Source organism: Lethenteron reissneri, chromosome 10 (assembly GCF_015708825.2).
Source record: "Lethenteron reissneri isolate LAM-NWPU_2019-01 chromosome 10, ASM1570882v1, whole genome shotgun sequence".
Lineage (NCBI taxonomy): Eukaryota > Metazoa > Chordata > Hyperoartia > Petromyzontiformes > Petromyzontidae > Lethenteron > Lethenteron reissneri.
In genome coordinates this window covers 11874023-11899333 of record NC_083788.1, presented here as the reverse complement: position 1 = coordinate 11899333, position 25311 = coordinate 11874023, and the positions used below count along the sequence as shown (strand labels likewise).

General features: G+C 50.4%; 1 protein-coding gene across 4 annotated transcripts in view; it reads left to right on the top strand.

The window, feature by feature from the left end:
- LOC133340621 (dual specificity mitogen-activated protein kinase kinase 6-like) overlaps positions 1-24246 on the top strand; it is a 60285-nt gene extending 36039 nt beyond the window's left edge. For 2 of the 4 annotated variants that reach the window (XM_061548994.1, XM_061548995.1), the window contains exons 2-12: positions 8870-8939; positions 10769-10817; positions 11541-11654; positions 11987-12106; positions 13062-13178; positions 14006-14057; positions 14525-14652; positions 16193-16270; positions 17480-17619; positions 18160-18205; positions 19227-24246. In XM_061548994.1, coding sequence (XP_061404978.1) covers positions 8870-8939; positions 10769-10817; positions 11541-11654; positions 11987-12106; positions 13062-13178; positions 14006-14057; positions 14525-14652; positions 16193-16270; positions 17480-17619; positions 18160-18205; positions 19227-19316 — 1004 coding nt within the window. In that variant the 3' untranslated portion in view covers positions 19317-24246. Of the gene's footprint in view, positions 1-8866; positions 8940-10768; positions 10818-11540; positions 11655-11986; positions 12107-13061; positions 13179-14005; positions 14058-14524; positions 14653-16192; positions 16271-17479; positions 17620-18159; positions 18206-19226 lie in introns of all 4 variants that reach the window. The other 2 variants (XM_061548992.1, XM_061548993.1) reach the window with 1 other exon arrangement.
- Positions 24247-25311: the final 1065 nt, after the last annotated feature.

Genomic DNA, 25311 nt, shown 5'->3' with positions numbered 1-25311 from the left:
CTATACAAATTTGTGTGCGTGGGTTATACAATGGCAACTACGTGATAAACGTACTTGTTAAATACGGTTATTGTGTAATTCGCTGGTTGGCCATTTAAAGATGTTGTCATAGCTCAAGTGTCGCCATCTCTCTGGTGGTATTAACAAGTCATGTATTTGCTCTGAGCCCATCGACGACGAGCACAATGCAGTACACGGGGCAGTGTGCAATGAATGCGGTGTTTGCCGTTGTTCCGTTGCGTGCCACGTGTTACCATGGAGCGGTTTGGCCCGGAGGACATTGGCCATCCATTTTGGGGATGTAACAATGGAACGAGTCGTCGGTTGGAATCGAATCTTAACGATCGCGCGATCGCATGCATAATCTGAAGGACTCTATCCTTCGATCAAGTTGCCACCACAAATCGTGACAATTTCATTGAATTGTGAGGGTGAGGGGGGAGGGCCTGCAACATCCAAGTCACGTGTGCAGGGTGGTCCAGATGTCTTGGAACCCCCGTTTTATACTCTAAAACTTTATATTTTTCAAGTAAAGTTTACATGAAACATAAACGAATATGCAAAGGAAGAAAATGTTAGGGGTCGATTAAGTGGGGGGTCACAAGACATCTGGACCAGATCTGTGCCAACCTCCCTGTGTCGTGACTGTCTGTCGTGGTGAGTCATTTAACCATACTTCACCACACCACGTCGTCACGTGTACCACGGTGGCAAGATGTTGAATGTCTCGCTGGGTATACAGGAGGTCGTGGGTTCGGTTCCAACCCTGATGCCTGTATATTTGGAGTGTGTATGTTCTTTCCGTGGTCACGTGGATTTTTCTCCGCGGGTTTCGGTTTTTCACCTCCACATATAGAGTGTTTGGCCGCTATACATTTCTACGTGATAAGCCGATTCGTTGAGCTATCATTTGCGATGGCCACGTTACTTCTGAAAAAGAGCTGTGTAACTCAGTGGGGGGCACTAAGCTGGTAAAAAAAATAGTTTACATCTATATCGTACGGACGGCATTGTTCCGGGAGTCGGTTGGAGCCGTTCAACCAAACGTAAAAAAAAAACTCACAGGCGTTCAAGCGACATTTTCAATAATCCGGGAGTAATTAGTTTTGGTGTGATAATTCAAATGTATTATAATAACGCCCCACCCCCCTCCTCCTCCAGCACCAATCCCACACCTCCATCATCGCAAGTGGAGTTTGCCCGGGGCACAGCTGAGCCAGTGTTGCTGCTGCTGCAGCACCACGCACAGGGAGAGAGGGAGGCCCCGGTGATGGTGTTGTGCTCGTTGGCTGGAGCTGTGTGCGTGGGTATAAATACTCGCCATACACAACCGACGCCCATTTCCAGGAAAAGGTCCTGCACAGGGCGCGGCAGTTTTCTGCAAATCCCCCCCCAACCCCTCCACCACCACCACCCCCAAGTTGATTTTGTTCAGTCTGTTATTAATAAAGCCAGGGGAGAGGGTTTTTGTTGTTGCTGTTGCCACCCCGTCTGTTTGGTCTCTCGCAACCTCGACCCAAGATTGTTCACGCCAAAGCAAAGACAAAGTAGTAGCCTGCAACGGGCAAGTGCTGTTCGCGAGCGCCTATGAAAACCGGGCACGGTACACGAGGGGGTGGGTGTCCAACACCACGCTCGGCCGCCTTTGTCTCCCCAGTGGTGACGTTAACTGCACACCGAACCGGGTGCTCATTTGAGGCCGAGCCGACCTAGGGGAGGCCCAGGACCAGTTCAGATAATCGTCACCGGTGTTGGCCGCGAGCGGGAATTGAACCCGGGTGGCCAGGTTCGTAGCGGAGCGCGCTCACCGCTATACCACCGCTCCCCTCTCAAAGCCTTCGTCAAGTTTTAAATGAAACGTGCACTCCGGTCTTTCCCCCGCATTCAGAGTTCGTGACAACAAAGCCGGGCCGCTGATATCGATTGTTCGTTCTGATTAGAGTCTAACTGGTGAACGTTAAGCCTGTAAGATCAGTAAGTTAATAGATTGCAGTTGTTTGCACGTGAATAAACATGAGAGACGGAGGATGATGACGTATTTGTCATTGCAGTATCTGCCACTGTACATAGTATTTGTACCACAGTACTGTGTATATACTAATGCTATGCTCGTACTACAGTCGGTGCAATGGAACGCTCCCTTGAAGTTGCCTGGTTAAAGAATAGTTCCTTCCGAAATTAAGGTTAGCGCATTATTAATATTTTTCTGGTTGTTTACAAAATTTTATGTATTTTTGCTGGCAATTTTTGTTTTTTAGAATTGGGATGTTTGGCGAATATCAGTTACATGTGCACGTTTTTGCATGTGTGTGTTTTCGGCCAGTCATCTCAGTCAGTCAACCCATGGCACCTGCTGCGTCTGTCCCGTGACCTTCTGCCAGTGTTGTTCTGAAGCGGTTGACAGCACCGCGGTTTTCTTGGCAGATTGTGGCCGTGCGGAGCGTACGGCGGGGGGTCGTCGATGAGACTTATTTAGAACCTCCGCAGAACTCCGCAGAACTCCGCAGCGTTCGCCGGCGGTCTTTCAGTTGACCCCCGCGCCATCCAGTAGTCTCGCTGCGATCCCTGATTGGGTTCTGGGATTTCAGACGGATTCGTGGAGGGTCGAGCAGGTCTCGGTGTCTAATGGGGCACACCATTAACCGCAACACTTTAAATACACGTTAAACGCCAGACGGAATGAGCAACTTACACCATCTGCTTTTTGTCTGATGCCGGCACTCGCCCACTTGCGTATGTGAGGAAAGTCCGTGACCACCCATCCATCGCTTCATTGACAGGAATTTTAGCGGGGGTGGGGGGGCTGATCCTTTTGCAGAGGAGGGAGGGGGGGGACACATGGCCTCCGGCGTCACCCACCTGAGCCCTCCTGTTGAAGAACGATGTGCGTTTTTTTATTTTACAAGAATCGGTGCTCGTTTTCGAATGGCTCGACGACATCCGAGAATGGTGCCAGGAAGATGTCCACGTGCTACCTGAGCATGTTGACGACGCAAGGCGGAGGAGACGAAAGTGGAAACGAATGGCGAAATGTGGCATTGGACACCTGCAGGGCGTGATGTGGCGACGAGTTCGTTTTTGGTGTACCCCGAATTTGTTTTTATCAATACTTCTAGATTTGAAGCTTTCGTGACTGCAATGATTCATATTCTTAGGTTTTTTCGGTAAAGTCACGTAGGTAAAAAATTAAAATTAATAACAGTAAAATAAAAATAAAATAAAAATCACGACGTTTCGGAGGCAACACAAGCTTCCGTCTTCAGGTGGAACCGTCACAGCACGATAGCTGATACACAGCACGATAGCTGATACAGCAATCGTGCTGTGACGGTTCCACCTGAAGACAGAAGCTTGTGTTGCCTCCGAAACGTCGTGATTTTTATTTTATTTTAATTTTACTTTTATTAAATTTTTTTTACCTACGTGACTTTACCGAAAAAACATAAGAATATTTATCAATACTCCGATGAACCCCCCCTCACCCCCTTGAGTGACCTTGGGGGGGCGGGGGCGGGGGTAGGTAGCTCCAAAGCCTTTGCGCAGTTGACTTATTGCCCATGGCACCGCCAGTGCACCCAATACCACGGAGTTCTGGGGGGGGGGGGGTGGGGGGGGTGGAGGTTGCTTTTGCTGTCACTGCCCTGAAACGCTGGAGAGAGGCAGACGCGTTAATGGGACACCGGCTTCTGTTGCGGACAGCACGTTGCGAGCAATGCTGTACGCGTTTCGACCACAGCACTTGAGTGTCAAAGCAATAACCCCCCTCGGTAATGGGTCCAACGCTCTTTAAAAAAAAACCAACACCCGGTGCTCGCTATTGGAACACCGAGTTCCTCAGTGGTTGTTCGCGAGTTTCATGCCGGTGCGACCTCACGATAGATTACATAACCAAAAGATAATATCAGCTCGGGTTTTCTGGTGGCTGAAGTCGCCCAACTTTAGTCGGGGTCACATGTAAGACAACACTGTAATGCGTTTTTCCCCTCTTGTGAAGCTGCCAAAAATGTTCTACCCCCGGCTTCCATTGTTGTTAAGTCAACAAGAACACCAAGTCAGACGTCGCGTACTTCACCAGCGAGAGTCGACCCTCTGCACTTTTAATCCCTCGCCGTGGATGTTTCCACCTGATAAATATTGCTCCTGTGCTTAACAGGGCTTAGGGCCGTTAGTTGATGAACATAAATTATATAACTCTGTTGGGAATATACACATGGTAATCATCGCCTCCGAACTGTGCAAAACTTGGCAGGGCCCTCCTGAAAGGGAGTCGTGCTGACTCGGTGAGGCTTTCCATTGGGTAAACGAGCAGAGTAATTATTTTCTCGCGCGTGTTGTACGTTTGTTGAACTTCTATCTCACTGTGCGTAGCCAACTCCGTGCATAATTGGAAAGTGCGGTGAAATGTTCAGGGGCTAAATGCCATCGTGGACGTCTTGCTGTCTGCGAGAGGGCTTCAGGAAAGGGGAGTTCGTGTCGTTTTGATATCCCTCTTCCATTGAGGGAGCACAGACTAACATCATACTGTCATAATAAACTCAAGATAGCGATCGTTGACTTTGTAAGTGGTCGATTCCTTGCAGGCTTTAGTAATGCAGGTGTTGTCGTGTAATGCAAGTGAAATTGGAAATCCAAGGCCCCTGCCACCTCTTACGATCGATCCTATGGTTTTAATCATCCACCTCTCATCCATGCATTGGCTGATTATATCGCTCCATATTCTCGGTGGACGTCCTCTTGGATTCGTTCCGTCCGTTGGCCGCCACTCCCATCATTCTTGACCCATCCCATGACCGACCGTACCCTTCCCAAGCCCCACTCACTTGATTTTCCAAACACTTGTAAATTATGTCATTGACCTGCGTATGCTTCTCTAATCCACGTGTTGCTTCCTTTGGTCTCTCCCTCAATCTCTCTCTCGGCCTAATGCATTTTCACATCTTTCATTACATGTATTCGATGGCTGGCACACGTCAACTTTTTAAACGGCTTCTCTCCGTTAAAAGCCACTCTGGTGATCATTTCCACCGCGCGCCTTTAAATCGAGCGACGGCACATGGAATGAATAACACGTGTTGCCAGGGCACACGCGTGCGCGTGGCTCAGCTCAGATTTTCACCGCGCATGCCTTGCCACTACAGCTGGTTCTGTGTGCTCTCGTCTGCAGACGCTAGGAGGAAAAAAATACTTTAGGACAAGCGCAGGTACTGTAGTTAAGGTTTTTTTTCCCTCTCTGTTGGCAGCTGGGGGCTATTGTGATTGTCGTCGTGGCCATTATCGAATTAGCGGCCTGTTCGGCACCAGAATGCGTGAAAAAAAAAAACGCCGCATTCATCGCCGTCGCCAAGAGCTGTGGTGGTATCTTAAAAAAAATCTTCGTACCGGCACGAAAAATATTTCTGGACGATGAAGTGGGGACGGGCCACCGTGCCAAAGCGTGATGGCGAAATTTAGAGAGAGTACTCAATTCACTAAAAACTATTACATAAAATTGTTGGGTTTTTTCTTTACCCCCCCCCCCTCTTATTTTTTTTTCTCCCTAGGGCAGGAGGACGCCTGCGTTGAGCGAGTTGTAGTGGCATTAGCCGAAGGGGTAATATTAATCTCAGTCAAATTGCAACAAGGTAATACTGTAGTCGGTCTGACTCTTCAATCACAGAGGGCTTGGAGCCAATGTTGGTTGTGGAGCAGGGGCCGTGTGATTTTTCAGCCTGGCACACTCGTGCACAGGGTCAATCATGCGCCCCTCACTCCCTCGCCCGCTCACTCTCTCGCCCGCTCACTCGCTCGCCCGCTCACTCGCTCACTCCCTCGCCCGCTCACTCGCTCACTCCCTTGCCCGCTCACTCGCTCACTCATTCACACACCCACTCACACACCCGCTCACTCACGCACACGGATCGCTCGCTTGCCAAGTCCGGCCCTCCGTTGTTGATGGCACATGGACCTTCTGTCCTCACGCCTACCCAGGCCTGGGGTCACAGGGACGAGCAGGATTGTGTTTTCATTCCCCGGCACCTCCCCCTGAAGCTCCCAGTATTTATATTGCCCGCTAAGGCCTCTCACGAGCGGTCAGGTCATGGCTCTAGAAAAAAAAGTGATTGTTTACATGCAGCGAGCGCACAGAGTTAAAGCGACATTCTGAACAAATTAAAACATTGTTGTTGTTCTTGCACAACGAGACGTAGATATTCACCTGTACACGAGCCCGTGGCACAGCCGAGGTATGGATGTGTTTGTTGCAATTAACAAAGGGTCGTGGAATGTCTGGTGTTTGTTTTGCTGTTCGTATTTCACGTAAAATGTTGGCGGTCGCGAGCATTTCTGGATGAGTACGCACACTTATTATGCCATTACTTAATATTCTATAGAGTGCAGACAAAGGCAGATGCTTGCAATAGTTTTGACTTATTATTTTAATTTTAAATGCACGGGGCATGCCTCCATGAAGACAAACGTCTCTTGTATAACCTTTAAAGACGCCTGTGGCAAGTGCTGATGTAGGAGCGTGTGTGTGTGTACTTGTGGTGAGCGGTAGTGTAGCGGTTAGCGCGCTGCGCTACAAACCCGGCGACCCGAGTTCGATTCCCGCTCACAGTCAACACCAGTGACGATTATCTGAACCGGTCCTGGGCCTCCCCTAGGTCGACTCAGCCTCAAATGAGTACCTTGTGCGGTGTAAACCTCGCCACTGGGGAGACAAAGGCGGTCGGGCGTGGTGCTGGCCACATATCCCTCGAGTACCGTTCTGGCCTTCATAGGTGCTCGTTAGCAGCACTTGCCCCTACAGTCTGTTCAGGCTAAACGGGAGACCTTTGTCTTTGTGTACTTGGGGTAATATTAATAATACATGTAGTTATAACGCGTTGCCCCTGATAAACCCTACCAACTATATTTTCAGTGCACACAATCGCATACCTGTCAACCCGTGGTAAGTGCCTCGCTTATTACAGACAAATTCAGATCTTATTGGTCACCCGGTGCCCTTATTAATCTCAAAGTTCATCCTAAAAAGTCATATCGCAAAGGAGAAAGACAATTAAATAGAAATCTTTTTTGTACCCGTATTGAAACGGCTGTATGCCATATGGACCTGAAAAAAACCTAAATTTTACTGTACAAACTCTCTTTGGTTCTTTCAGTAAAGTCACGTAGGTAGAAAAATAAAACAAAAATAATACATCACGACGTTTCGATCGCAACACAAGCGGTCGTCCTCAGGCGGACAAAAAAATATAATCCAACTTCTGAACCAACTTATTTTTCTACCTACGTGACTTTACCGAAAGAATACGGGGTGAACCGTGTGGGTTGACGGCTATGCAATCGTGCCCAGAGAGAACACGCGTACACGGAGCGAACATACGGCGTGTGTTTGCGCAGCGGGAGAGATTGTGTCTTCTTCCCTACGTGGCCAAGTTGGGTGGACATCACGAGGGTTTAATGGCCGCCCGTATACTTTATTGCCCCTCCTATTGCACTTTGCTCGTTGCCACGGCAACGCAGAGGTGGCCTCTCTGCGTTGCCACGGCAACGCAAAGGTGGTGGTAGCCGCGCCTTGCCACCGTCGAAGTCGCGCCACCCTGGGCCAGAGGTGGGGGCCGCGGCTGCCTCCAAACAGCCACGAGGTGGAACTCAGCGGTCCACAACTTTCTTGGTACCAGGGACCGATTTCGTGGAAGACAATTTTTTCACGGACCGGGGTGGGGGGGGGGGTCATCATGGGGTCTTTCACCCTTTTCAAAGAAGCTGTCCAGTGACGTTTGTTTTCTTACTCATTTTGGCTACTAGGGGTTAGCAGCTTGTGGGCTTAGCACAACTGTGACTGAGACAAGTGAGCGGTACGGGAAAGAGGCACGGATGAAAGCGGTGAATAATAAAATAATGGGGCAGGCCGCGCGCGGACTCACCGCTCTCACCTCGTACTGCTGTGCGGCCCGGTTCCTAACAGGCCATGGACCGGTACCGGTCCGTGGCCCAGGGGTTGGGGGTACCCCTGCTCTACCTAGTAAGCGAGGCAGCATTGATGTCCGTTGTATGTACGTATCCATAATGTACGGTTTTTTTGGGGTTATGTCACGTCAATATAAATGTGTCGTTAAACCCGCCACCACCCCAACACAGCCAATTGGTGAGGTTTGTTACATAAACACTATGTGCCAATTCGTTAGTACAGCACACCGGTGTGTTGGAGAGCAAATCCACAACATTTACAAACTGATTACGACGTTTCGCCAGTGATTACAACTAGCTTCATCAGTCGCCTGTTGTGTTTAAGCGATTTAACCCCAATTTTGTTTTATTATGGATGATATTGGTCGCAAAAGCCTAGGTGTTAAAACGTATGTATGTCTGTATGTTGAACTTCTTTCACACCATACGTAGCCAACCGCACTAATCGGAGGTGCGGGGGAACGACAACAAACTAAACACCAAAATCAGTTCTAAAGAAATGAGTTTTAAATCTTAATGATTGCAAAGTGCATAGCTCCAGTGGCTTCCTAATATCAGAAGGAAGAGCGTTCCAGACGGCTGCAGAAACGCATTTGAAAGCGCGCGATGCGTTGACCGTCTTTGTTCGATGGCCTGCGAGGATGACCGGATTCCATGTGACGGTTGATGCTCCTTGACGACATCGGCAAGGTATTGCGGTTAATTTGTGGCAAGCACTTTGTGTGTAACGAGTGCCACCTTACAATGCATTCGTTTGGCAACCTGAAAACGTGCCTCCCGTGCTAAACATGTGTACCTCTGATGGCCGCGATCGCAGCTGCAGCGCTGAGCACGCCCCGGGGTTGGTTTTGTGTCCGCACTCGGTTTTCCGGTACAGTCGCTAAACCCCAAATGCTGTGTCCTCTCGTTTTGCCAGCAGGACACAAGGTGAAAAAGCGGCCTCCGCTCACCATCACCAAGGAGGTGTTCGCGCCCACGCCGCCCACGACGTAAGTGCTGCCCCGTCGGCCTGCCACGCGCAAGCCGTCCGGCGGTGGCGAGATGTTAAACTCCCTCGTCTGGTATCCAGGTGGTCGTCGTGTCTTCGATCACGACCCTGAGGACGCCTGGACATTTGGAGTTTGCCTGTCTTCCTCTCCCCGTGGTCGCGTGGATTTTTCTCCGGGTCCTCCGGTTTTTGCCTCCACATTTAAAATCAACACGGGATAAGCCACTTCGTTGAGCTCTCATTTGTGGTCAGGTTGCTTCTGAAGAAGAGCTTTATTTTGATTGAAAGCTTTCGTGACTGCAGGGATACATATTCTTGGTTCTTTCGGTAAAGACACGTAGAAGGGAAATAATAAAATAATATAAAAATAAAACAATAAAAATTCTCACGTTTCGATTGCAACACAAGCAATCATCATTAGGTGTGAAATCCATTATTTCCCTTCTACGTGACTTTACCGAAAGAACCAAGAATATAACAGCTATATTGCTCAGTTGGCCTTAACCTGGCGAGATAAAAAAAAGTTTAGTTTAGTTCCGCTTCTTTCCATATGGCGGAGTGCGGGGTGGCCAGCGACGGTTTTATGTTAGTGTCAAGTCTGTTGAGCCATTCTGACGTCTGCGGGCATGGTGAAGATGATGCAGATGTCTGTGGTCGAAGCGGGCAGTGTTGGACGATGTTAGTGGGGGGGGGCCAGGCGGAGGCAGAAGTGAACACAGTACGTGGGAGATGCCCTGTGAGACTAGAAGATGATAATGACGAGGGATGATGGCGTACGTACGTATGTACATAGCCAACCGTGGCTAATCGCAGGTGCGGGCAAATGGTGATGGTGATAATGGCGGTGAAGGTGATCATAACGATGACCTAAACCATGTCACGCCTTCGTAAGTGATGTTAAAAATGTAAATAATCACAGGTCATTAGGAGACCACCTTGTGCCAAATGCAATCCACAGCTGTGCTTGCTGTAAAGTGGACGGCGCTGTGTGAAAATGACACTGTAATGGAGTGGAGGGAGGGTTGTGGTGTTTCTAACTTTTGGGCAAGCTCTCACCTTTATGTCAGCATACAGGTTACATTTTTCACAGTAGTGATTCAGACTCACCCATAATAGAGGCTTTTTGTGTTAGATCGCGTAAATCTATAAATGTGTCGTTAAACCCTTCACCACCCGACACAGCCAACTACCAGTAAGGGTTGTCACGTAAACAGAACGTGGCCAATTCGTCACTAGCACAGCACACCGGTGTGTTGGAGAGCCAAGCCACAATATTTACACGACGTTTGATCGAGGTTGGGTTTTGATTCTTCCTACTATAAATTATAATAAGTCTTTAAAAACTAGCATTTTGCCCATCCAAGGGACGGGTGTATTGCAGTGCATCCATTCGTGTGCAATTTGTAAGGCCGCGGTGACACAGACTTATTTAATTTAAAGGTTATAATCCCTTGTTCATCATGACGTTATTTTTAGTTCGCGTGACGTGAGGGTTCTGGCTTTGTAGCTGAGGAGGGGGGAGGAGGAGGCGCCTCGCCCCCCCCCCCATGTGGAGTGACGTCACCCGCTCATGATAATTAATGAGGGGGCCTGTTCGATGTGGAGTGACGTCACCTCCATGTGGAGTGACGTCACCCGCTAATTATTATTAATGTAGGGGGGGGTGTCCACGTGGAGGACGTAACCTGTTCATGATTATTAATGAGGGGGGCTGGTCGACGTGGAGTGACGTCACGAGCGTTAACGACATTCCTGGGTGATTATAGTAGTAGTATGCGCACTTTATAATTCTCATAATATGTTTAAAATTTGTATTTTGACTCTGCTTAGGCCACCAAGAGATCTGGATTCAAAGGCATGCATCACTATTGGAGATAAGGTTCGTATGCTCTCCATCATACCACAGTGACGGAAATTCAAGCAATTCTATTACTTACCCAATGTGCGTATGCACACAATCGGGCACAGTGTGTCTTCAGATGCACTGTGTGTACATGCCACGTATTGATTTGTGTTACATCACAGGGCGAACGCAGTGCGAATTTATGACTGTACTTTTACGGGCTACAATCATCAGTCCACTGCTGGATGTTAGGCCTCACCACACCAATGTGATACCTCACGGATCTACGATGGCACAATCTGCCATGCTCATACACACAGTTTGTGTAGACGATGTCATAGTTGAATGTTAAGGGTCCTTCAACTGATCCAAGGCGGGCGGTAGACGCCGCTACGGATTGCAGAAATATACCGCCTGGGTGTGCGTGGATGTCGCAGCTCGTCGGTGACGCGTGCGATGGTTTCGACCTCACCGCAGTTTGGCGATTCTTTGATTTCCCACTTATGGGACATGTACGACGCGCATCTCCCGTGCCGCACCCGAGCGCGGCTCGGCGATGTCCATGGCCGTCGCGGGAGAGACAATCCCGGCACTTCCACGGTCGGTGGTCCTCGACGATGTCTTTGTTCGGCACGTTCGTTTTCCCGACCCGCGTAGCAGCAACTATCGCCGCGGAAATAACGTAGTGTCGTCGAGCCGCCGGTCGCGCCGGTCGCGCCGGTCGGTGGTGTGTGACGGGAACCACCTGCGTGTCAGCAGAACTTTGAGGTGAAGGCCGATGACCTGGAGACCCTGAGCGAGCTGGGCCGCGGCGCGTACGGCGTCGTGGAGAAGATGCGGCACGCGCCCAGCGAGACCATCATGGCCGTCAAGGTGAGAATGACGACGATCAGCTCGCGGCAAAGGTGCAGCCCTGCAGTAGCTTGCTCTCACCTGCACCGGCAGAATGACCTCCGCTATATCGAGCCCCTGTAGAGAGGGTGTTTTGGCCTACTCGTCCGTGATGGTCAGATGTCTTGGAAGAGGACGGAGTGTCGACACTTTGCCCCGCCTACCCCTGACCCCGGGCGTGGTGCTGGCCACCCACCCTCTCGTGTACCGTACCGGCCTTCATAAGGTGCTTGCCAACATCATTCGCCCCAACAACAGTCTGTGAAGGTTATGCGGGGTGGTGGTCTTTATCTTTGTGTACGTGGCTGCCGCAGCGCATCCGTGCCACGGTGAACTCGCAGGAGCAGAAGCGCCTGCTCATGGACCTGGACATCTCGATGCGCACCGTCGACTGCCCCTACACCGTCACGTTCTACGGAGCGCTTTTCCGCGAGGTGAGAGCTCGAGAGGGAATCCCTCGATTCGCCGGGAGCAGACGGTCCCCGTGACTCGTTCACTCTGGTGGCGTCGAGTGTCCGTCTGAAGTTTGACGTTGACTTTGTCGTGCGTTGTCCCCCAACCCACCCCGCTCCCTTTTTAAACAAGGTCACACTACAGGGCTGAGCGCAGGGGGTCATGTCGAAACCATCGCAAACGGCCATTTGCGCGCTTTCAGATGCGCTTCTGCGGCCGGCTGGGATGCCTTTAACTCATCGCGATTGAAAAGTTATTTCTTTAGAACTGCTCCCCCCCCCTCCCCGCACATCCGATTAGCATGGTTGGCTACGTACAGTGCGAAAGAAGTTCAACATGCATACATCGCATGCAACTTATACGAATCCCAATATCTTTTTTCGTCTTTACACGATTCGATTGCATGCATCGTGAGCGTAAACATTTACGTGAATGGATGCGCCGCTCCCACCCCTATTATGGGTGAAGTATTTCCATATGGCTGTGTTTTACGTGCCAGGTGCTTCAGCGGTGTCCGGTCGAGGGGCTCGCTCCCGCCGAGCTGGATGGACTCGCCCTCGTTGTAGGAATGTGGAATTCCCACCGCTTTCTTGCCACCAATAGAACGGCTCGCGCGTCGTGCGTGGCCGCGAAGAGGGTGCCGCGAGCGGCAGCACGGTGGTCAGCACACCGCGAGACAAACCCGGTTCCCTAAGTTCTATTCCCGCTCACGGCTATGTGAACCGGTCCTCCCTTAGGTCGGCTCAGCCTTAAATGAGTACCAGCTGCGGCGGTGTGTAAACATCAGCAATGGGGAGACAAAGGTGGGCAGGTACGATGCTGGCTACACCTGCGTCCTTTGAGGGTTATTGCCCGCCTTAATAGGTGCTCACGAACGGCTCTTGCCTCGACAGCGTTTGGCGTTACGGGTGACCATTGTCATCGTGGGGCTTGCAGGGCGATGTGTGGATCTGCATGGAGCTGCTGGACACGTCTCTGGACAAGTTCTACAAGAAGGTGATCGAGAAGAAGCAGACGATCCCCGAGGACATCCTGGGCAAAATCTCCGTCTCCGTACGTCTCCCGTGTCATCACCTCGCCCGTTCGCAGCCTTTGATCGTCATCGCCACGCTTGCTTGCTCGCTCGCTCGCTCTAGGTGTTAACGATTTCGTGTTTGATAGAGGCGCCCTCCTATGTGGCGCCAAAGTGGCGAGATGTTAAATAACCATACTTCGCCACGCCACGTCACGTGTACCACTGCGGCGAGATGTTAACTACTTCGCCTGGTATACAGGAGGTCATGGGTTCGATCTCGACCCTGATGCTTGTTTATTTGGAGTTTGCATGTCTCTCTCCCCGTTGGTCACGTGGATTTTTCTCCGGATCCTCCGGTTTCTCCCTCCACATTTAGAGTCAATGTGCGTTTAGAGTATTTGGCTGCTGTAAATGTCCACGCGATAAGCCTCTTCGTTGCGCTATCATTTGTGATAGCCAGGCTGCTTCTGAAAGAGAGCTGCATAGCTCAGTGAGGCCTTGCCTCGTAAAATAAAAATAAAATAGAAATGGATGTGTTGTGGCATCTCTCATCTCAACACGTTTGAAAGGGCACCCCCACTGGCAGCTGCCCCTGTGGGCACAAGGTGACTCGGCACCTTCGGCACCTTGTCGTCCTGCAAACGGGCATTCGTGTCCGCTGCCAGTAAGGGGAGCAATGATTTGCTCCGTATTATCCCAATTTACGAACCCGTGGATAATTAAACTTTGTGGCACTGATTTTGTAAACGGCATACTGTATGCAATCTACAATGCTGAGCCGGTTTAGCAAGCGGGCGTACGTGAAGTTAAATATTGCGCTGTAATCAGTGAAACAATGTTCCTCTTACGTGTGCCCTCTCAACAGATCGTTAAGGCTTTGGAGCACTTGCACAGGAAGCTGTCCGTGATTCACAGAGGTAAGGGATTGCGTTGTTGTCGAGCTCCTTCACACACAGCTGCTTGCTCGCCCATCGTCCACCGTCGTGGACTGTGATTGTTGAACCGAGCGCTTTTGATTGGCGGTGGCGAGGAGATGTCAACTACCATGCCTGATGTGCAGGATGTCGTGGGTTCGGTCCCGATCCGGATGCCTGCTGTATATTTGGAGTTTGCGTCTCTCTCTCTCTCTCTCTCCCCGTGGTCGCGTGGATTTTTCTCCGGGTCCTCCGATTTTCCCCTCCAATTTATAATCAACATGCATTTGGCTGCTATACATTTACACGCGATAAACCACTTCGTTGAGCTATAATTTGCGGCCAGGTCGCTTCTGAAAAAAAAAAGAGATGAAAATAGCTCGGTGGGGTCTTGCCTGATAAATTCACAAGTAGTTTCTAGCGTAATAGTTTCTGTCTCCCAATCCCCACCCGCTTGATTTCCCCACTAGATGTGAAACCTTCAAACGTGCTCATCAACACGCAGGGTCACGTGAAGATGTGCGACTTCGGAATCAGTGGCTACCTGGTCGACTCCGTGGCCAAGACAATGGATGCCGGTTGCAAGCCCTACATGGCAGTAAGTATGTATGCATGTCGGATGTATGTTGTACGTATGTATTTTGACCGAATGCCTCGCTGCTGTTTTGTCTCCCCGATGCTAATGTTTGCAAACAAATGCGATGCGCATCGCTGTACTCAAATGAAGACGCGCTCCTTCCGCGTGTAATTAAAAGCAATAAGTTGGGGATGTGCGTCTTATATAATTATTATCTGGCATAGGTGTGTGGGTGAATGCGCGTGCACACGCCAGATTTATGTACAGAAGCTGTATTGACGCTCCCGGGGTGCAAGTTTAGTCTGGGGTGCGTCTTACTCCCCAGAGCGTCTCGTAATCCAGAGGATGTGGTGGTAAATAATTAGAAAGCATCGCCCCCACCCCCTCCACGTGTTGTCCTGGCGGACGTGAGCGAACACTTGACCCCCCTGCAGGCTTTGCTCCGGCGCTGAGCAGGCAGAGCTATTGGTGGTTGCAGGTTGGGTGGCGCCCTCTGCAGGGCGTTTTGGTGTGCTCGTCACCGCTGGATGGGTTCAATAATGATCACCACCGCGATGCAATCGCCCCGCGGACGCTTTCGCTCGACCTCGACCAATCTCCGGAGCGGTTTTTTAGTTTAAAGCCTGGTTAGCGATTCAGTGGGCGAGCACGTGGACAGATCACGTGTCGTCGTCGCGGGGCTGCGGGATGTCCCTACTGGACGTCTGTGATAAAAAGAGATTCATAGCTCATCGGATTCTGGAGTATAAATAAATATTCTGATTCTGAACACGGAGGCAATGGGGCTCTGTCCACAACAAACTTTGGACATTATCTCCTTTTCGGTTTGGGTTTTCTCCGGCTACTTAAAACATTTCTGGCACATCACTCATGAATCGTATTGGACAAACAACCCAGTATTTAAGGGCCATCCCATGAGCGAGTATTTTTTAAATCCTTTATATTAAGTTCACTTGCTTGCTTGCGCGCTTACGACCGTGCAAATCTTTCGGTCGTTTTTTAACCCACTTCCCGTGATCCAATCGAGCTGACATTTTGCACACAGACTCGTTGTGCGTGACAATTAATTTTCGTGAAAATTTTTTCCCAAAATTTTCCACTTTTGAGGATTTTTTGTTTCATATTTAATTTAAAATACCAATGTGATAAAAATGAAACTCTTACTCAAGAAAAACAGAAATGAATAATAAAATAAAACCGATGCCACGCATATAAAGGATTTATAGTGAAAAACTTTGTTTTTACGGGTTAATTTTTATCTGTAAATAACTGCTATTACAGTATCATCATTACTCTTACATTGCCAGCAGCACGGTACTTTACGGCACTTAACAATACATCTATGTTATTTGATCTTTAGACTTTGACCTATTTTTTTCTGCACGTGAAAGCTCTGCCTATTGTTATTTTGTGGCGGTGACGTGTCATGTGTGTTGTCATATTCTTGGGAGGCGTAATTTCAAAATCCACCGTGCTTTATTCAACCAGGTAAGAGACGGCAAACATCTTATTAGCAAATGAACCGCTGTGTGCCTTTTGCTGTCTCTCTTCTTGTCTACAGCCGGAGAGGATTAACCCTGACTTGAGCCAGAAAGGTTACAATGTCAAGTCCGACATTTGGAGTCTGGGCATCACCATGGTAAGTGGAATTCACGAATGAAGTTTATTACATACCAAAGGAGAAATAGGTGGCTTCAGGTGTAGTAGACGTAGGGAGAGAGACACGAAGAAGCTATGTACGTGTGTTGAGCTTCTTTTGCACCGTACGTAGCTAACCGTGGATACTCGGAGGTGGGGGGGGGGGGAAGGATTCCACCTGAAGACGGAAGCTTGTGTTGCCTCCGAAACGTCGTGATTTTTTATTTGACTTTTATTAATTTAAATAAAAATTTTACCTACGTGACTTTACCGAAAAAACCTAAGAGTATGAATCCTTGCAGTCACGAAAGTTTCAAATCTAGAATTAACAAAATAAGCACGAAGAGCTAAAATCGGAGGTGTCAAGCGAGACGCAGGGAGACAGACAAAGGCGGGGGGGGGGGGGGTGGGGGGCAGGGGTCTGAGACCCCCCCACACTGTGATGCTGAGGCGGCTGTGTCGGACGTTTCCCCAAAGGGAGTTTGTGCGAGTCCCAAAATTAGACCGACAGCTCACAGGACAGACGGGCCCCCCCCCCGTCCCCCCCCCCGTCCCCCCCACAGCAGGCAGCACAGACAAGAGCCCAGATTGTAGAAGGATGCGTCTTGCATTTCGCGACGGCCGCAGTGTGTGGACTGGAACTCAGGTTTTTTTTTGTAACCGGGGCTTTACCGTAGCGCCGTGCGTCGGTCGCAGCGTCGCGGGCCCACGCGCCCAGGAGCCAGTGACGGCTCGGGCCGCTCGGCCTGAACCTGGCGGTCCGATTGTAGAGCGGAGGGAGGAGAGGGAGAGAGAGAGGGGAGGGAGGCAGGAGAGGAAGGAGAGGGAGGCAGGAAAAGGAGGGAGGGAGGAGGGGGAGGGAGGAGAGGGAGGGAGAGAAGGGAGGGAGGCAGAAGAGGGAGGAGAGGGAGGCAGGAAAGAGAGGGAGGAGAGGGAGGCAGGAAAGAGAGGGAGGGAGGAATGGAGGAGAGGGAGGGAGGAGGGGGAGGGAGGAGAGGGAGGATGTGAGGCAGGAGAGGAAGAGAGGGAGGGAGAAATGGAGGATAGGGAGGGAGAGAGGAGAGGGAGGGAGAAACGGACGATAGGGAGGGAGGAGGGGGAGTGAGGAGAGGTAGGATGTGAGGCAGGAGAGAGAGGGAGGGGGAGAGGGAGGGAGGAGCGGGAGGAGAGGGTGGTGTGGTGAAGCGAGCGAGCGTCCTTGCCGTGGCAGATCGAACTGGCCATCCTCAAGTTCCCGTACGAGTCGTGGGGGACGCCCTTCCAGCAGCTCAAGCAGGTGGTGGACGAGCCGTCGCCGCAGCTGCCCGCCGACCGTTTCTCCCCGGAGTTCGTGCAGTTTGCCGCGCATTGGTACACCGCGCACGCACGCGCCACCTGCTACACGTTCTTGTGTTAACGTTAACACGACTGATGCCGTCGTCCAGGCCAATCGGACGAGGCCTTTGAGTGCACCGAACTAAACACTGAAGGGACTCTACAACACCTAAATGTGGCTTCCTGGTCAGAAATCTGAGAGGAAACAGCATTGATGTTGTTGCCTTAGAGGAGGGGACTCATTGTATGTTAATGACCTCTTGTTTGTATGACACTCATTGTACGTTAACGGGATCTTGTTTGTCTGACACTGCATGTTTATTATTTTTTAAACGAATGGCCGGTCGAACGACGCGTACACTTATACACCATTGGAACCTCATTTACCAGTAAAAATTATGATAATTGTTTTTTTTACCCTTTTATCTGGCAACAAAAAAAAGGTGTCAGTTTTGTTGCAAGATAAAAGGGTAAAAAAACAATTATCACGACGCATTAACTCTTTTACGTACATTGCGTTGTGATATCTTACTTAAAGTTCAATGTTTGTTTCCCGTTTTTTAAATTTTATTTCAGCCTGAAGAAGAACCCCAAGGACAGGCCAACTTACGCCGAGCTGATGGTAAATGGCAAAACATTCTGATCCTCTGGCTCACTGGCCCACATACATGAATCAGAAACTTTATTCATACTGGAGGAATCCGATGATCTATAACGCTGTTTTTCATAGGCGTGGATTTTACCCAGAGTCCTCCGGGTTTTTCCGAGTATTTGGCTGCTAGAAATGTCGACGTGATGATAAGCCACTTCGTTGAGCTGTCATTTGTGGCCTGGTTGCTTCTGAAAAAGAGCTACGTAGCTCAGTGGGCCTTACCTGGTCAAGTGAAAAGAATAGTTTAGTTTGTATTGTAAACCAATTTTGGTGGAGATTGCTCATAGTGGACACTGCCCGTAGTGGACACTGGTAGCATTTGCCACCCCATGTGGGTACCGACCTAACCCCTTGCTTGGCTCTTTGCTTTAATCGTTGGTGGGCAACCTCACCCAGAAGGGGTCTCCCCCCCCCCCACACTGCACTTCCCAGGAATGAGCGTGCAACGCCTCTTGTGTGCGGTAGAGGTCGCAACACGCACGGCAGATCAGAGTTGGTAGGCACAGCAATGCGGCTGGCGCCCAGAGATCTCTGCCTGCCGCGTGTTGCATTGCTGGCCATGATGTCATCGACGTCCTGTCGCCAGCTATTGTCGTTCCAGCTTTTACACAAGCCTCGGGCTTCTTCGGGCCCAACTACGAATGTAATTTTGGGACGAGTTGGGAGCGACTGTGTGGGTCCCCGTTGGCCCACGGGAATCGTTAGTTCCAAGGGTCCTCGTCTACTTAGACACGTGCGGTGGTGAGATGTTAACTCGCTCGCCTGTTATGCAGGAGGTCGTGGGTTCGATCCTGACCCTGAGTGACGCCCGTATATTTGGAGTTTGCATGTTTTCTCTCTCTCCCCATAGAGAAGACTGAGGAGAGAGACAAATATACAGGCGTTATCAGGGTCGGGATCGAACCGACGTACCCACGAGCGCCTGTATACTAGGCGAGGTAGTTAACATCTCGCCATCGCAACGCTCCTCCTCCCCCTTTGCGTGTTTCAGGAGCACCCGTTTTTCAAGATGCACGACACCAAGGAGACGGACGTGGCCACGTTCGTGAAGCAGATTCTGGTGGAGTCGCCGTCGCAGTGAAGGGGGGAGAGAGAGCCCCGCATGACCTCGACGGAAACACAACCCCCCCCCACACACAGCCCCCACCCCCGCAGGAGGGTGCGACATCTGCAGAATTTTAAAAAATTCGTTTTTTCTAAGCAAGTGTACAAAAATGTAACCTGTTCAAATACCAATCGGCCCTCTCAAACGGCTGCTCGGAGAAAGAGATATATGTAAGTGGCGGTGAGCAAAATGATGTTTTGCTTTGCGGGAGTTTGAAGCCTGCGACGTTTTTGTGAGTGATCTTCAGCGGAATTCCTCTCCGTGATCCTCAAATCCTCAAGCGCGCCCCTCCCGTGTGCCGGCCAGCACACCGCACGCTGCCGCCACCGTTTCGGTGCCGTGGAGCGGGTTGCGATTTTGTTGTTGCTGCTGCTGTTGTTGGTTAGTTTCGAGAATCCTTAAAGTTTCCGGCAAGCGCGACAGTGTCCCCCCACTCGCGAGAACACGGGCTGCTGCAAGGGGGTCAGTCGTGGTTCACAGCGGTGCGACGAGCAGCGACGGTTGTTTCACGGCCCGTTAAATCTACCGCGTCGGCAGCCCGCGTCTAAAACGGGTGCAGTCAAATCCGTTGTTGTTGTCGTCGTTGTTTTGCATTACTTACAAAGTGCGTTCGGTTGTTTGTTGTTGTGTTTTTTGTATCGACATCGCCCTAAAACGCGACGTGGCGTAGTGCGGTTAAGATGAGTCCCTTCTTTAAAGGCGGGGGGGGGGGGGGGGCAGGGGGGCATCGAGCGGAGGGTTGTAACAAAACGACGGTGATGGTTGCCGTCTGCCCGTCCCCTGGAACCTCCAAAGATTCGTGGTCCTGCGGGACCTACCGGGGTCTTGCAGCAGTCTCTGAGGCCTTCACACTCGTCAGCATTTACACCACGATCAGTCGCGGGGCAAGGGGGGTGGGCCCGGGGGGGAAACGATATGAAGCAGAATGATCCGTGATGGTGATGATGATGTTTGTTGATTTGTGAGTGGCTGTGCGTGGTGTGTGCATCGATGGACAGTTTTAGTCAAATTGTTATTTTCGTGTCTTAAGTAACTTTTAATAAGTATTACATGGTTGTTATAGTGTACGTATTTTGTGTGTGTTTGATGGTGGATTTGATTTGGTTTACTTCGTGTTGCCTGAGTGCATAGTGAGCAAGCCCCTTCACCACCCACCATTTATAGAAATGAGGAACAATATACTCGACTTTTGTTTTACAAAGGACCCTGTAAATGTCACGCTTCTTTTGAGTGTGTTTGCAGGAAGAGCTTAAAACAACATTTTTAGCTTTGCATTTGGTGGAATTATGGGCCGATCGGTTACTCGGAGGCTTCTTTGACGTGTTTTCGATCTGATTTAAATTCTGGTCGCTCAGGGGCTGATATACGAGGCCACCGCCTTTAGTACTGTGTGGTTTGAAAGCCACTGACGATGTTTCTGTACATATGTTGAACATTTTTTTCGCACCGCACACAGCCAACTGTGTGCGAAATCGCAGGTGCGGGGCGAAGGACAACAAACTGAACACACAAAAAAAAACAGTTCTAAAGAAACGGGTTTTCAATTTGAATTTAACAGTGCTTAGCTCCAGTGGCTTCCTAATATCGGAAGGAAGAGGCGTTCCAGACGGCCGCACAAGGCGCATCTGAAAGCGCCGCGCGATGTGGTGACCCTCTGTTTGACGGTTAACCAGAAAGCCGCCGCCCCCGCTCCCGCTGCTGCTGCTGCTGCTAAGATGACCGGTGCACGGACGCGGTGAAACTCTGAATTCCTTTTGCTTCCGCGTGCTCCCGGCGCGCTGTTCCCTCCTCGCGGGACTTTCTGGGAACACGCGGTCACGGTGGCGAAAATTCTGGAGGAGAAAAAAAAAGAGAAAGCGGCAGCGGTCGAGATAAAAACGGCGCGTCCGTTGAATTAACAGAAAAAAAAATCTTTTCACGGTGCACTCAAATGCTTTAATACCGCTCAAGATCACACCACGCTCTTTGTTTTATTATAAAGAGGGCCGGAATAAGGATGGCCAAGGCACAACGTTGTGTGCACTGTGGCGGGGGGGGGGGTGCTTGCATTCGTCTTGTCGGAACGAGTTCATCAGGTCAGGACGTAGTCTTACCGGCTGAGATTCTGGGCCTTGGTTGCGGCAGAGGCAAAGCGAGAAGACGGTTTTTATTTTATTTAATGAAGCAAAGTGCCTTATTTGTTATAGTTCATCCTCACCATATCCACATATCGCAACAGACAATAATGCGATTTACTTGTTGTTGTTTGTTTTTCATCGAGGGGCGGCTCCAAGAGCCCCTCTCTTTCACGACCCGGCCTGTTTCACGACCAAGCCCGGACGTGGGCCTTGCCAGTGATTACATTCTCAGAAGCCATGTCGTCAAATCTGTTTTTTTTCCTTCTCTCTTCGTATCAACAACTCGGCTCACGAGATTCTCATCGCGCGTACTCCGTCTACGGTTGCCATCCCAATTTTTTTTGGTTCATTTAGCGCCTTGATTGAAGACTGGTTTTATTTCATTGATTAAGTAGTGCCTTTTAAGTCGGCCTCGCTGGTGGCTAGTGAGCAGAATTTAGCTTTCACCCCCTCCCTCCTTTCCCGCCTCGACGTTTGCAGTCCGAGAGACGGTGAACGGCGTCGGTTCCCTCTCGCGTCTCCCAACTCTTCTTCAGTTACAACCAAAACAAAAAAAAACACTTTCTTCATTCGCTGCCAGAGAATGTTTCGCCTTTGTAATTTGGGCGTGGGGACTTGACGTTCTGCTGTCATTCCGGGGGGGGGCGGGGAGGGCGGTATTGGATGCTGCAGGGTATTTAACATCCATGTTGTCATTTGGAACAATCTTCTCGGCGTGCTTTCACTGTGTTGCGGTGGCGGATGTTTCAACTTGAACGGTCATCCCCATGCACAGAGACGTGCTCTCAGGGAGGAGCGAACAGTGACCACTAGGCCGTCCGGCATTGGAATTCAATTCCACTTCCAGCACTCCTACAGCCAGTGATTTCTCTCTCTCTCTTGTCACTGCTTCGCTTTTCTTCCCTCTGCCCTCTGCGTTCGGCCGCACACTCTCGCAGTGACCCTGCATGCTCCGCCGAGCGCGCGAAAGCAAGACAATAGCTCCGTGCTGAAGACTAGTCGGCCTCATTCGTGTGCGTAACGTACGGGTGTATTTTAAATATTCTTTCACACCGTACGTAGTCAACCGTGCTAATCGGAGGTGCGGGGGAAGGACAACAAACTAACACAAAAAGCAGTGCTAAAGAAATGAGTTTTCAGTCGAGATTTAAAGTGCATTAGCTCCAATGTCTCCCTAATATCGGAGGGAATAGCGTTCCAGACGGCCGCAGAAGCGCACGTGCAAGCGTGTGATGCGGTGACCACCTTTGTTCAATGGTTAGCCAAAGGCCGCTGTAAGGATGACCGGAGTTCACGCGATGGTTTCTGCTCCTTAACGAGATCAGCAAGGTACTGCCATAGTGGCAGTACAAAGATAAAGGTGCAGCCCCTGCAATCGCCTGCTCTACGCCACTGCCAATGGAAGGGCCTTCGCTCGGAAGGATCTCCTCGAGGCTATTCGGCCAGGCGTTGTGGAAGAGGTGGCAGAGTTACCCACACTTTACCCCGCCACACGCCACCTGCCGATCCGACCGACTGGTGCCACCAGTTGTGCCGCTGGCTTGGGCAGAGGTGGCGGGTGACGTTTTTAAATCCTTTATAGTAAGTTCACTTACTTGCTTGCTTGTGCGCTTACGACCGTGCAAATCTTTCGGTAGTTGTTAACCCACTTCGCGTGATCCAATCGAGCTGATATTTTGCACACAGACTCGTTGTGCTTGACAATTTATTTTCGTGAAAAATTTTTTCCAAAATTTTCCACTTTTTAGGATTTTTTTTCCATATTTCATTTAAAATACCAATGTGATAAAAATGAAACTCTTACTCAAGAAAAACAGAAATGAATAATAAAATAAAACCGATGCCACGCATATAAAGGATTTATAGTGAAAACCTTTGTTTTTACGGGTTAATTTTTTTCTGAAACTCGCTCCATTGCCTCGTCAGCACGTGGCATCGAAGCAGGATTTCAAGTCCAGCGCGCTGACCTTGATTTCACGGGCGAGTCGGCCCCACCGATGTCGGTGAAACGGGGAGAGCGCCTGTAAATGTTGCGGCTTCCCTTCCGTCTCCTGCTTTCTCAAGAACGCATCTCTTTGCCTCGTCTATATCTGTTCCGCCGTTGGAAAACCAAAATGCCGAGCAAAAAGCGCACGTGGCGAGGGAGCATCGTTTGCGCCAAACGTCGCTCTCTCCAGAATCAAGTCTTACCTTTGTAAGCATATTTATTCCCTTCATTGTTTTGTTTCAGATGGTGTTTATTTATTATCAGTGCCATCGACGTCGCTGTCAGATCGAGTGTGGGTTTTGTTGTTGTTGTTGTTGCTGTTGTTGTTGTAAAGAGAATGATAAATGTTGCGTCTTTCAAGAGCTCTAGTGACCGCGCCAACCGTGGGATACGAAAGAGCGGCGTTATAAAAAAAAAAGTCACGAGCATATTTATTTGCATAGACGTACTTTATTTGCTGTCTAACTTGGAAGTTAACCCGAGGTTGTTTTTTTGCCTCCCCCCCCCCCTGGTTTTTCTTTTTCCCAGCTCAGAATTGATGCAATTGTATTTAAAAGCTTAAACAAAACAAAACGAAAAAAGAAAAATGGGAAGCATCATTATAAACGTGCTTTTTATTTTCGCGTGCAACGTAATCCACCGCTCGGAGTAATACACGACGCGTTTGTGAAAATGCGGCAAATATATGCAATACCTGGGGCAGGCGGTATGGTGAAGCGGGGGGGGGGGCAGGGGGGAGGGGTGGGCATTCTTCAGCAATACTTGAAAAATGGGGGGGGGGGGGGTGCGGCTGGTGTCAGGGTCATGTCACAACTGGGTGTTACGGACGCGCGCGCGCGCGTTCCCCCCCTCCATCCCCCCCATGATCCCACGCGCGCGTGCGTCCCCCCCCCCCATGATCCCACGTGCGCGCGTGTTCCCCCCCCCCATGATCCCACGCGCGCGTGCGTTCCCCCCCCCCCCCCCCCCCATGATCCCACGTGCGCGCACGAACTTTGCTTTTTGGTTTGCGGACCCGCGAATCCGCCAGCTTGAGTGCCGCAGCAAGCGGGGGGTGGGGGGGGGGTGACGTTTTAAGAGGAGTAAGTGTACCGCGCCTTTTCACATTAAACCGATTTGAAATCACCCGTGGAACGCTCCGAGTCGTCGCCTCGATTTGTGTTTGCGCGTGGAGAACAGCGCGGGCGGGAGCGTTCGGCGCGACGAATCCGACGCACCCGAGTTCGAGTCCCGCTCACGGCCACGGACACCGATGGCTGACTACGGTGCTGTGTGTGTGTGTCGAACTTGTTTGGCGCACCGTACGTAGCCAACCGCGCTAATTGGAATTGCGGAGGGAGGGGGTAAAGGGCAACAAACTTGAACACACACACAAAAAAAATCAGTTCCAAAGAAACGTGTTTTTTGTCAGTGTAGACGATTTGAAAGCGCACAGCTCCAGGTAGCTTCCTAATATCGGAAGGAGCGTTCCAGACGCCCGCAGAAGCAGCCGCATCTAAAATAAGTGGACATCGAACTCGGGTGGCCGGGATTGCAGCTTCTTCCAAGACAAAGATCCCCATATAGCCCCCACAAATTGTTGATCGCAAGTGCTGTTAACGAGCATCTAAAGAAGGCCGGCACAGTGCACGAGGAGGAGTGGGTGGTCAGCATCACCTGCCGGACCGCATTTGTCTCATTTGAGGCCCCAGGACCGGGTCACATAATCGTCACCGGTGTTGGCCGTGCGCGGGAATCGAACTCGTTAATTCTAGATTTGATGACGGACGCTTGTGTTGCGCCCGAAACGCCGTGATTTAATCGAGTTATTTTCATTTATTTTATTTTTTTACCTACGTGACTTTACCACAAAAAACCAAAGAGTACG